Below are 13,718 nucleotides of genomic sequence, written 5' to 3' on the forward strand. Positions count from 1 at the left end.
GTGTTATCATCCAAAGAAATCGTATTAGTATTTCACATCTAATGATTTATTATTAAATAATTTTTAAATTTCTAACTATAAAAAATGACTATATCATGTATACTTAATTTCATAGTGCTATAAACGAAATAACCATAGTCATTCACATCTAATTATTTTATTATTAAATCATTCTTATATTATAAGTTATAAACATGACTACATGCATATATACTTAATAATTTCGGCATGTTATAATCCAAAGAAATCGTATTAGTATTTCACATCCAATGATTTTATTATTAAATAATTTTTAAATTTCTAATTATAAAAAATGACTATAGCATTTGTACTAAAATTTGTTCGTGTTATCATTCAAAGAAATCGTATTAGTATTTCACATCTAATGATTTATTATTGAATAATTTCTAAATTTATAATTATAATAAAATGACTATATCATTCACGTATACTTAATTTCTTAGTGCTATCATCAAACGAAATAATCATAGTCATTCATATGCAATTATTTTATTAGGAGTATTAAATAATTCTTAAAATTCTAAGTTATAAAACGACTACATGTTCTTCGTGTTATTATCCAAAGAAATCGTATTAGTATTTCACATCTAATGATTTATTAATGAATAATTTCTAAATTTCTAATTATAAAAAATGACTATATCACGTATCCTTAATTTCTTATTGCTATCATCAAATGAAATAATCATAATCATAATCATTCGTAACCAATTATTTTATTAGGAGTATTAAATAATTCTTAAAATTCTAAGTTATAAAAATAACTATATGTTTTTCATGTTATCATCCAACGAAATCGTATTAGTATTTAACATCTAATTATTTTATTATTAAATAATTTTTAAATTTCTTAACTAAAAAATGACTATATGCATATAAACTTAATTTTTTAGTACTATCATACGAAATACTATTATTATTTCTATTGATGTGAAATTAAGTATATATCCAATTGCATTAAACTATTAATCTTCATGTATGTTGTGGTCACAATACATGGATAGAAAAAAACAACTTAAATGATTTGTGTTATAGAGGGAAGAGAGTTGTGTGATAGTATGAGGGGAGAGATAAAATGGAATGAAGAAATAATATTCATATGAATCAAACTCCACGTGCCTAATTCTTTCTAATATTTTTTACTGCAATTGCTCATTGATCTAACCATTCAAACGATAATTTAGTTTGCGGAATAAATATTGATTAATGAAAGAAGAAATTATGCTTTGATTAGGAAGATGTAGTAAATATTTTCCTAAAATGTATAAATGTTGATTATGGAATTTAGTTTGCGGAATAAATATTGATTAGTGAAAGAAGAAATTATGCTTTGATTAGGAAGATGTAGTAAATATTTTCCTAAAATGTATAAATGTTGGTTATGGAATGCTTATTTTTTCCTAAATGGTAAGAGAAGGTTAATTATGTAATACCTTAATTTAAGTAATCATTATAAATTTATTGTAAATGTAAAATACCTAAAATATCCTACTTTGTATATACAATCTTTGTTAATTTATCAGTACCCTTATAGTAATTTATAATTTAATTTTGAGGGTTTGAGTCATAATTGAATTAGTGACTATAAGTTACTTAATACTAGTACTATTTCATATTTAAAGCATATTTACGATTGTTACTTGATTTAATATAAGTTAATATATTACAAATTAATCCTTTGAATAATTGAATATCATTTAGGAAAAGATTCAATTTTCCAAATTTATTACTACTGTATATATAGTATATAAATTAATATTTCCTTTTAATTTAAAATTGAAAATATTCACAATTTAATTTTGGATATTTAATGAAGGAAAAATAATAAGAAAGAAAAGTATTACAAAAATAAAAAGATAACGCAAAGAAAATGCTTCGTCGTTATGATTATATTATTTTATAATATAGTAATTCACATTTCAATAACAAAAATGTTTACTTATTTTTATTATTTTTCATATGTTAAGATAAATGATTTTATTGTTATCGCATTGATAATTTATATACCTCATGTAAATTTATTTTAGAAAGTTTACCGAAAAAAAGGAAACAAACTGCGGGAGGATTATACAAAATAATTAAATAAAAATTTATTTGAAAATATAAGTAATAAAATTATTTAATTTTTAAATATTAAAATTTATTTGAGAATGTATAACGCGAGTCCCATTATTCACAAATCCACTCTTAAAGACCGAACCACCGAACCATACCAAATTAGGGTTTTTAGATCTAGATTTTATGGATGAGAGACACAAATTTATCAATTATTTTCGCCTTCATCACGAGTCTATTTTAATTCATCCGAAGGTAAATAAGTCATACTAACATGTTACGAAGATTTAACTTCATTCCAGTAGGTTTTTACTTCATTCTAGTAGGATTATTACTTCATTGCAGTACGTAAATGTGGTTTCGCCATCGCATGCCGTTCTTTCTCTCTACAATATCTATCACCACCGCCACAACACTGATATTGTGTAATAAATACATGGAATGATGTAATAAATTATTGGAATGAAGTATGTGTAGAAGCATTTGAAGTCCTACTGGAATGAAGTAAAAACCTTATCCAATGAAGTAATAACGTTTCTGAATGAAGTAATAAACTTACTTGAATAAATTGTATTTTTTAATGTAAATAAAGTAAAAACTCAGGTCAATGAATTCAAATGAAACATATGTTGAATCATTTCAAAACCTACTGGAAGAAAGTAAAAACATGTTGTAGTTTCAAGGTATTACGTACGGAATAAAGTAATAAACCTATACAATGAAGTAAAATAGGCCTGTAATGAAGACCGAAAAATTTACACAGCAGCACATCTCATCAAATAAACTAGATCTAATGGCCCAGCTTTGGTCTCTAGTTCGGTCTTTAAAATTAGTTCGACATTGATCACAACTCTATATAACGCTATCATAAATTCATAGTCAAAGTCAATGATTTTTTTCCCTATGATAGTGTTACAAACTATCCTAAATTATATCCTAAATATGATAGCCTAAATTACCTTAATTAAGATAGTATATATAAGGAAAATAATTATGATAGCAAAATTTTAGAGGGTAATAATGTACGTATTTTATTAATATTTTTTAGGTTCAATATCCAAGACAAGATTTGTACCTTGACCAAATTGAAAGTTAGTTTTCTAGTTAATACAGTTCATAGGTTTTTCAGTGCATTTTATATGGGCTGGATACAGGACACGGGTTATATAAAACTGTATCATAATCACTAAATACATATGCCATGTTTGGTTGAGGGGAAAGTAAAGTTGGCAAGGATAATGATTCATCGGAAAATGAATCCCAGAAATATGATTCCTAATAACTTTATTTTCCTGTATTTGAAAAATATCAAGATTTTAAATTTTATATTTGAATTAAACACCAAACTAAAAATATATTTATTATTTTTTATTTATAAAAAAGAATAATAATATAAAAATTTTAATAAATTATTAATTTCAAAAAATAATAATTATAATATTATTATATTTATTATTATGATGGATAGTTTAAATATGGATTATTCATCCCAATATATAATAATATAATTGTATTTATAGTTACATGGAGTATTATAATCGTAAATGATTATAATAATAAATATTATTATTATTATTATTATTATTATTATTATTATAATATTTACCGGATACTATAGTTAAATAAATTTTATAATATAAAATTTCACTACGATTTTATTGATTATTATTAATTTATAAAGTAATAATTATTATTTATTATTATATGATTTATATTATACAATTATATTTTAATTATTTAATAAATTATTAATCATTATTATGATAATAACAATTATATATAAATATTATATAATATAGTTATAATTATGATAATTTAATTATATTTATTTATTATAATAAAATTAAGTACAATTTATAATATTAAATTATTTTTAAAATATTGTAATAATAATAATAATAATAATATATTGCATTAAATATGTAAGAATCCTAAAACTAGGAAAAAGAATCCTGGAAAGTTGTACTAACTTTCCTTGTTCTCGGAATTCTGATTACTTTCCCAATTTGATTAAAAACCGAAACAAACACATGAATTTAAAATTTAAGGAATCAGATTACTTTTCCAAACAGATCCTCGCAACCAAACATGACAATAGTTTAATTTGAATAAATATCATTATCTTGGTGTAACATAACCGCCAAATAATGGCTACGGGATTTAATCTATATCAATTTTAAAAAATTTATCTTTTGTATAAATCATTGAATTTTTTTTTATATTATGCGAAATTCCTTACTGTTACAAAAAATTTATTTATGAACATATAGATCTTACTAAAATAACTTTATGGACCAGCCTGTCTCCATTTGCAAATACTTAAATACTAGTACTACTATAACTTTTATGGTTAACCATTATGATTTGAATCATGAGACAATCATTTCCAGTTTTCCACTCCAAATAATATGGTACTAGTATAAAAGTGATGGATTAAATAATTTATTAGACAAATGGGTATAAGTACAAAGAGTGTAAACACAATGGAATATCGCGCTAAAATCCAAACGAATAAAGAAGAGGCAATGAAAACAAGTTATTTAACTCTATTTATTAAGTGATTATTCGCTACATTACCTTTTCTCAACGCAACAATAATAGCATGATAGTTATGGTGAATAATATTACTCGGGCTGTTTGATAGTCATGTTAAATTATCACAGGATAACTAATTAATATGAGCTTAAGATAAAAATTGAGAATTAAATCCAAGATAATTTAATATGGGCTTAAGATAAAAAGTGAAATTAAATCCAAGATAATTAATTTAGTCATCTTGTTTGTTAACAAAGATGAAAATCAAGATAAAAACCTAAAATGACTAATCTAACCCTATGAAATTAATATTATTCCAGATCTATCCGTCTCACACAACTCAATTTCTTTCCCATTTCTCACAAACCCAAAAAATTAGGGTATCCACTATGGATAGCCGCGTGTTGGGGCGGGCGTGGGGCGAACCATAGTGTAGGCGACGTCTGCCCCGGGGCGGACGAGAATTTTGGGGCGGACCGGCATTCGGCGAAACCGGGGCGAGGACGCGCCGGGAGGCCTTTCGCCGCGCCTATAGGCGCGCCGGCCATAGTGCGCCGGCGGTCCTCGAATTTTTCACCTTTTTCACACACTCTCCCTTCATTCACTATCTACACTTTCACTCTCTAAGAATGCATAGTAGAGACGATGAATCACCCGACTCGCAGGAATCGGGCTCTGGCGGCAATCCTTCACAGGGATATGACGGCTATCCTACTCAGCCGTCGGGATATGGCGGCTATTCTTCTCAGCCGTCAGGCTATGGTGGGTCTCCGTCCCAGCCGTGGAGTTGGAGTCAAACCCCCCGCCGTGGGCATCGAGTCCAAACCTTCATCCATCTCAGTCGTGGAGGTTTTCTCCAACGCCCCCACCTTTTCAGCGGAAACTGAGTCGGTCGGCGTTTGGAGATTACAGACCCAACCTCGACGCGCTTAACCAGCCACGTTCGGAGTCCCCTTTCCCATCTAGTCACTCTCCTTACACCGAAGCAGATCAAGACGCACTGGATACCATGATGGGGCTGCTCAGTTCCGGCGTCCCGGATACGCCGGTTGCACGGGTGGAAACGCCCATTCCGACCCAAAGCAGCGCAGTGGGCGGTGGCGGAAGGAGCGGCGGACGCAGTGGCGGTGGCGGTGGCGGCTCGGGCAGTGGCGTCGGCTGCGGCGGTGGCGAGGGAAGCGGCGTCGGCAGTGGCCGTGGCTCGGGGAACAAACGGGGCAAGCTCTACACGAAAGCGAAGTCCATCACATCGGACCCCACAGTGGGCACCGATCAGACCTAGTGGAGCTTCTGGAGGCGCGTCTGGATGGCGTACGACGAGTTCAAGCCGCGGGGCGCCTGAGAGCGCGACCCAGAACAGATCCGCAAAAAGTGGTCTCGGATTCTCCCGCCTACCAAGCTGTTCGCGTGCATATACCAGAACAACCTTATGCACGCTGAGAGTAGCCGAAGCGAAGCAGACGTGAGGGCCATGTCAATGGGCCAATACAACACGGAGGGCTGACCGAAGTTCACAATGTGGGAGGAGTATCAAGTCCTCGCGGATTGTCCGAAATTCAAGGCCATCTGCGCGCAAGAGGTCAGTGGAGCTCCTACGCCGAAGCGTACAAGACACAACCTTGCCGGGGACTACAGCAGCGGAAGCGGCTCGCACTCGTGCGAGCAGAGCGACGAGCAAGTCGAAGAGCCCGCCCCTACACACACTAGGCGAGGACGGCCCCCGGGACAACAGGCCTCTATCCGCAGCGCCAGATGGGCTAGAAGTGCCTCCCGCCTATCGTCGGCACCGTCTGGATCGCGTTTCATGCAGCCCGCCCCAACCCACCGCCGATGGTTCCTGGTCCTGCCGAGGTCTTGAGGGAGAACCTCGATGCACAGTTGATGCAACAACTGCAGGACGTCTGCGGCAAATACGGAGCGGAGACTGACCCGTTCATCAAGAATATATACTTGAAGCTCATAACTCGGCTTCAACGGCGTCTAGGGTTGGCTGATGAGGCAACTGGGGCAAATGCAGCTGACAGCAGCGAGGGAGGCAGAGAAGAAGAGGGAGGCGGAGAAGAAGACGAGGAAGCCGACATCGACACCGAGTAGACGGTGCCGGAGTTTTTATTTGTATTGTATTTTAAATATTCGTTGTACAATTTTACCCTTTTCAATACAACAAGTATTCGATCCCAATTATCTCGGTTTCTAATTATTTACACTGCGATGATTTTTATTATACTTGATTGAAATAAAAAACAATGTTAAAATGAAAATTGATTATAAAATTTGGGCTATTAGAAGTGTCTATCGTAGCGACAGAAACAAAATTTTAGGGCCGTGAACAAAAAATTTGGGGCTATAGATAAATTTTGGGGCGGGGCTATTGGAGTGTCCACGTTATAGGGCTCTCTCCGATCCAGCGCCTCTTCCCCCACCCATTTCTCTTCTTATTCAACACCAGTTGCAGAAACAGAGTCAAGAGAGAGAGAGAGAGAGAAATGGGGAGTTGGCAAACGAAGGAGAAGAACCCGAGCGACGCGGTAGTGGAAAGAGCAAGCGAGGAGAGATCAAACGCTCGAGAAGTGGAAAGAGCGGTATTTCGCGATTAAAGTGGAGGTCGATGATCTGATTCGTCGAACGCGTGAAGGTGAGTTCGAATTGAGTTTATCTTTGTGAAATTGGATGCGGTGATTGATGAATTTTGATGTGCAGAGGAGAGATTGTGCTGGAAGACGGAGGGGGATGGGGATGTGATGCTGGAGATGAAGCGGGAGGTGGCGGCGAAGGGGGAGAGGATTGAGTTTCTGGAGGTGAAGCTGGCGGCGATGGAGCGGCAGGAGGTGAAGAGGGAGATGGATATTTTGAGGCAGAGTTTGAGGAAGGAAGAGATCACAAATCGCCTAAATTCTGGAATTGAAGATGCTTGCTCGCCCTAATTTCTGAAACTAGAGACGATTTGATCACAATTCTCGTCAAATTCAGATTGAAAATTGTTGGAGAAAGGAGCTCTAATTTTCAGAATTGGGAGATTGATGATTTTGCTCACGCCTCACGTCAAATTGGGAGATTGAGAGAAAGAAGCAGGGTTATCTTAGTCATTTCATATTATATATGGCTGATGGATATGCTATCTCATCCTCTTTGGGCTAATAAATAATCAATCATTTTGAACTAATTTAATTCGGGTCTTCTCGGGCCGAGATGGGCTTTGATGACTTAACATGCAGCTTATTTTATCTACCATCTAGACTATCAAACACCCCCTAACATGATTAATGATCTGTATTTATTTGCGCGTTTGGGAGATGCTTCTTATTTGCGAGTACTACAGATGATTTTGATATACTTTTTGTTTATAGTTTTATGAAAGATTGTTGCATGGAAAATAATCAAGACTAATACAATAAAATATTTAGGTCATAATTAAATTAAAAATGCATTTGCCGGGAGTCGAACCCGGGTCTATTGCTTGGAAGGCAATTATCCTAACCGTTGGACTACAAACGCTAGCTGATGTATCTTGAAAAATAAAATATGTGATCTGATATATGAGAATGATATGACAAAAATAAAAATTTCACATCACTTATAATCGAATATGGTGTGATAATTTATGATTGAAAAGTAGAATTCGGTGAAACGAGAATTTGCTTCTTCGAGTTATTAAGATGACCTATTTTGTGTGAGTGAAAAAATACTGAGTATTTGAATGATGGAAGGATAATAAGTTATAATCTTTCTTCAATAAATTCAAAATTAATCAATAGTAGAAATTTGAAACCAAATTGATCATACATTGCTGTATTTACTAGACCATACTTAAATGAGTAAATCATACTACCCAGATTAGGAATTCGGTCATCGGTTAGTCGGTTAACTGATATCGAACCGAAAAATTCAGTTCTCGTTAACCGAAGAAACAATTAAATATTAGTAGTACTATAGTATTAGTATTCTTTTTTATTTTATTTTAAAAATATGGAAGAGATAACTGAACCGGATGGATCAGTTAGCAAATGTCGTTGCCACTTGATCAAGTTGCTCTCGCTCTAGCACGCCACCAATGTAAATTATAAACTCCTAATTTTGCACTACATTAACAGTAAAGCGGCAAGTTCGGGGTCGATCCTACAGAGAAACTAGTGTATCGAGTGTGTGCGTAGTGAATAAGGTTTGACTGCTGCCACGCTTTAACTTTGGGAGTTTTTAACTACTGATTTTACTTTAGACATAAAAGTAACTAACTACTTGCTCAAGGGAATTTTAACTACTGGATCAATTGAATTTCAGACTGGAATGAAAATTAACTACTTGGAACAGTAAACATGATGACGAAAACAGAACAACTTTGATTTTATACTCAGAATCCAAACGAGTACAGTGGACATTCGAAGTACAGAAAGATCGAAACTTTAACTACAAAGCAACTTGAAATTAAACTAAGCTAACACTTCAGAAAATACGAAAGCTAGTAAACCGAGAAGATCCTCGACAGGAAACTTGAGACAACGCTGACAGATATAGAGTATTCTGTAGCGCTCCCTTCGGTCGCCCTTTTCTCTAACTAAGCATTACTTTATCTAAATTATCTAGAGGACTGGACTAAACTAGAGAACTAACTAAACTAAAGACGGAAAAGTAAAAGATCGGATTCTTTTCTTTGCGCGGTGGCACATCCTCTATTTATAAGCTCGGCATCGACTTCCAGCTGGATAACAATCTTGGCAGGGAATATTTGCTCACGCTGAGAGTGAGCGACTCATCGATTGCTACGTGCTTTCCTTATAGAATGACGACGCTTTTCAGTAACATATTCATGACTCAGCTCCGTCCTTGCGTCTCATATATCAACACGTGTCCCTTTCTAGAACGTTGTCCTTGATAACAGAATGATGCGCACCATCCAGCTCATTGCCTCACATGCCCTTCTTCTGGAAGCCAGTGGTCCCCTCCTTAACTGCTTGATTACCCCCCTTGATCAACTCCCCCGCTTTCTGGCATTTTTCGCCTATTGTACTTGCTTGATCAGTTTGGCCTTGTTGCCTTGGTCAAGAGGCATTTTTGCAGATTTAACACTTGCTTTGCGCGATAAAACCAATCAAGTAGTGTACATTTTACCCCTAAACCGATGCATGAAATGGCCCTTATCAAACTGCTCACACTTAAAACATACTTGTCCCCAAGTATAAAGAAAAAGAAAAGAAAAAGATAAGACAAATTTCAGGCATGGTTTACTCATTTCAAGAAAGTAAAAGAAGACGAAAAAGAAAACAAGACTCGAAATAAAAACACATATTCACATAGATGCATTAGATCGAAGTCAATCCATTTGCCAGTAGCTTATGTTTCTTCCTTTTCGCTTTTACTTAATCAAGGTGTCAGTTCGTCAAGATTGCTCAATTTCAAAACCACTATTGGATTCACTCAGTCACTCATTTCTCACCAGAGATGTTAGGACTGTTCACTCGGTATTGCCACAAATTTAATACCTCGAATCGGATTGCACAAGATAGTTCCTTAATGTCTTTGTTTCGGGTGTAATGGGGCTTAAAGGTAGTGGTGTATCAAGGTAGGGTCCTACGATTTCTAAGTTTAAAAATATAAACCGTAAAAAGAAAAAACACATGAGTCAAGAGACCAAAGATTTGAACTTTTTATTTTGCCAGTAGATACCTCACTTGGTAAAGTGACGACTTTTAGCCTTAAATTTTTGGCTTATTTTTCTAACTTTCAACTTACCGGGTCAGGCTACAACTTTTTCCTGCCCTCTTTTTTCTCAACTTTTCTTCTCTCTCTTTCTCTCTCTCTTGTTTTTGACTTGATTTCTGACTTGATCAACCTGATTGATTAACTCGCTCAACCCGGCTACCCTTTTATTTTTACTTTCTATCGTACTACCCCTTATTTTGAAATGACTCATCTCTTGACCTATTTTCCTCACTTGTTTGTAAAAGAAAAGGAAAAGTGTATGGATATGGGTTCTAGTTTCAAAAGAACGGGTCAAAGTGTATGGGCTCAACTTGGTTAACTAAGGGGTGTCTTGCTTGACGAGGCGGGTTCGTGGAGCGAAAGAAGAAAAGGCTCAAATTGGTTAAGTCCTAATGCCTTTAGTCCTTACTACTTGTGCAATTTTCATCTAAATATAAAAAATTCAGCCTCTCGTAATTTTTTTTTTGTAAAAATAGTAGAAAGTGTTCTACTTTGGCTTATAACTCACATATAGAGAGACTTCACAGTAAGTTTAAAAATTGAGCATTTCCATCATACTTGCGTCGTTCAAACTGATCAAGTTTTTTTGCAATCAAGTTTCTGCATGTAAACATATTGATTCATTTCTCTAACTCTTCCCAAAGTAATCAAGTCTTCCATTTATCCAATTTCATGCATATTGCCTATTTATTACTAACTGATATTTTGTGTTTTCAGACTTTTGACCTGTATGATTTTTATTTTCTGGAACTAACCCTCCCACCTCCCACTGCATATGAACTCGTCCTCAAGGGACTGGATGTAGTGGAAAAGGGTTAGGTATAGGCAATGGCACGACAGAAAAAATAAGGAAAACTTCTCACACTTAGACCAGACATTGGGCTAAGTGTGAAATAGTGCCAACAGTCAAACATGCCAATCAAAACAGAAAAAAAAAACAAAAAACAAAACAGATATAGGCATACCAACAAACACAAACAAAAACAAACATGCATAACTTCTCACACTTAGACCCAACACATGTCTAAGTGTGAGGTGGAGCAGAATACCAGTTATACAAAAAATAAAATAAAATAAAATTAAAATTGTTTTGAAATTTAAATGAGCTGAGATGAGGGGTTGTACTTAATGCTTCCGGGGAGGTTGACTAGGGGGAGCTGTGGGTGGCCTGGAGGATGATGGGCGCCGAGACGGAGGAGAGCTTGTAGAGGGAAGTGGTGGTTGGCTGGCAAGGGTCTGTTGGCGGATCGCCTCCAGAATCCTAGCTTTAGCAACTAGCTGGGCATGTGAGTTTTCCACCAGCTGCGTAAGCATCTGCTCCATGCGGAGCCTCCGTTCATTGTTAGTCTGTGCAGCCTCCTCTGGCTCTATCGTGGGGACCATCTCCAGCCTTCGTCTCTGCTGCCTCTCAGGGCTTGCCGGACGATTGGCCGTCCTCCTCCCTTCGTCGCGCCTGGCCTCCTGCTGTTCTTTCTGCCTCTCCTGCCTTGCATTCGTATAAAAGCGAAGCTTCCCGTCGGGCAACCGTTTGAGTACCTGTATTCTTACAAAGAAATCCAGGTTAAATAATTCGGGTTTAGGGCAACTGCTGGGATGCTCCACGTCCCTCTGGAACACCAAGGTCCATTTCCGCTTAAGATAGGCCCCGAGAAGATGGCAAATATTGAGGTGGCGGGCAGGGCGAGTGGCAATCTGATTTATTGAGTAAGCAAGCCAGTAGCCAAGGTGCACCCTCCTCTGCTCCTTCATGCTCCACATAAAGTAGAGCTCAGATAGAGTAATGATCGCCAGTGTATTGGCTTGGCCAAGGAGATTGCAGGCAAGGTAGACCTGGGCAAGGCGGAGGGCCGGATCAACAATATGGGTTCCTCTGGACTCAGAGGCTTTGAAATCGAGGGCACGTCCGTTGCACAAGGCCTGACAGATGGCCTGCTGATCGAAGTCCGGCTTCCTCTGAGGAAGGCCAATGTCGCGCCCAAACCATTCTCCATTAGCGGCCTGCGCCTCTGTATAGAGTCCCATCCTCACAGAGAACTCGTTCAGGCTCATCTTCTGCTCACGCCCGAACACCCGGAAGGAGACGCTCCTGGCCTCCAAGTTTGTGCTTCCGGTAATACGGAAGGACGTGAAGAATTCTTTGGCTAGGTCCTCAGGCACGAAGGTATCCTCGATCTCCAGCAGCCATTCAAAACCAATGCCGATAATGTACTCGGCGAATCTCTCCTCAACCCGGATAGTCTCCAGGGATGGCTGGTGGAGTTTCTTGCCGGCCTTCAGCCGCTTCGTGGGCATCACCTTTTGGTGGACCTCCTCAGCCCATTTGGGGTCTTCAAATTCCAGAATCCGCTGGAGGAGGTCCGTGGTCAACACCACACTTCGCCTGGAATAGTCGATGGTTGGGGGTGTTGCATGCCTTCCTTGCTGTCTGCAGAATGTTCGGGCTCATCGGAGCTCTCTCCCCTCTGTATCACTGGCCTCTTCTCCTTCTTGTGGAGGGGCAGGTTGGTCTGTATCAGAAATCACAATGCCCCGGGTTGCGGGGCACATCCTCTTTGGAGGAGGAAGAACAGTTTCATTTCCTTTCCTCTTCCTCTCTCTCTACTCTTTCTAGGCTGTCCTCGACAGACCCCCTCTCTCCCAACGGCCTCACTGGCACTTGGTTTATCGCCACAACGGCTTCTTGGTTTTCCGCCTCCTTTGGCTCATCCAATAGCCGCCGCACTACACGGGGCCTCTCCACCTGCTCTTCCTCCGTCCTCTGCATGCTGGCCACCCTGGCCTCCACCTCCTCCATCAGCATGTTGATTTCCATTCTGCGCGTCCGGTGGCGCAACGGCTCCTCCTCTGTCTCCGGGACCGATTCATCCTCTGCCTGAGGAATGAAGGTCCATTCTGCCTCCCTTTGTTGTAGTATTTTGCTGGGGGGGCAGAAAGTCCTCCGTAGAGTCGTCGTCAATGTTCACAACCTCGATCGGTTGTGTCGGCCCTAGGAGAGTGAGGGAGTTTGAGTCTCCGCCACTTGGCGGTGTCGGAGCGTTGGGAGCAGCCGTGCCCTCTGCATGTGGTTCACTGGTAATGGCGGTAGGTCTTGGTGAAGAGGATGATAACTTGGGCAAAGGTTTTGATCTTGGAAGAATTTGGATGAGAGCAAAAGGAATGTACTGTAGGCGGCTCGGGTAAAAGTGGTATACGGATCTGAAATCTTCCTTTTATAATGATATCGCGGTTGTTGGGGTCCTCGACTGTTGAGATGCCTACGGCTGTTCAGCCTTGCTACTCTTCACGTACAGATGCGCCTTTTCAGAGTGTCAGCTGGTTTAGCTTCTCCGATACGCTTCCTTCCTCTCTCCAAGACGTTTTGTCCAATGCAGCAGTTGGCGCTTCCTGACACCTTTTCAGTCACTGCGCAG

General features: G+C 37.9%; 1 protein-coding gene and 1 non-coding gene across 2 annotated transcripts; one reads left to right on the forward strand and one right to left on the reverse strand.

Annotated features, from left to right (window-relative positions):
- The first annotated feature begins 6,441 nt into the window (after nt 1-6,441).
- LOC121760669 lies at nt 6,442-7,774 on the forward strand. The gene is made up of 3 exons (XM_042156306.1): nt 6,442-6,609; nt 7,144-7,246; nt 7,312-7,774. The coding sequence occupies exons 1-3, from the start codon at nt 6,442-6,444 to the stop codon at nt 7,533-7,535; spliced, it is 495 nt and encodes a 164-aa protein (XP_042012240.1). The 3' UTR covers nt 7,536-7,774.
- A 260-nt stretch (nt 7,775-8,034) lies between these two features.
- Nucleotides 8,035-8,106, reverse strand: TRNAG-UCC. The gene has a single exon. It is a non-coding gene; the product is annotated as a tRNA-Gly (tRNA).
- Between the last annotated feature and the right edge of the window lie 5,612 nt (nt 8,107-13,718).

The sequence above is a fragment of the Salvia splendens genome, chromosome 13 (genome assembly GCF_004379255.2).
Source record: "Salvia splendens isolate huo1 chromosome 13, SspV2, whole genome shotgun sequence".
NCBI classification, from domain to species: Eukaryota; Viridiplantae; Streptophyta; class Magnoliopsida; order Lamiales; family Lamiaceae; genus Salvia; species Salvia splendens.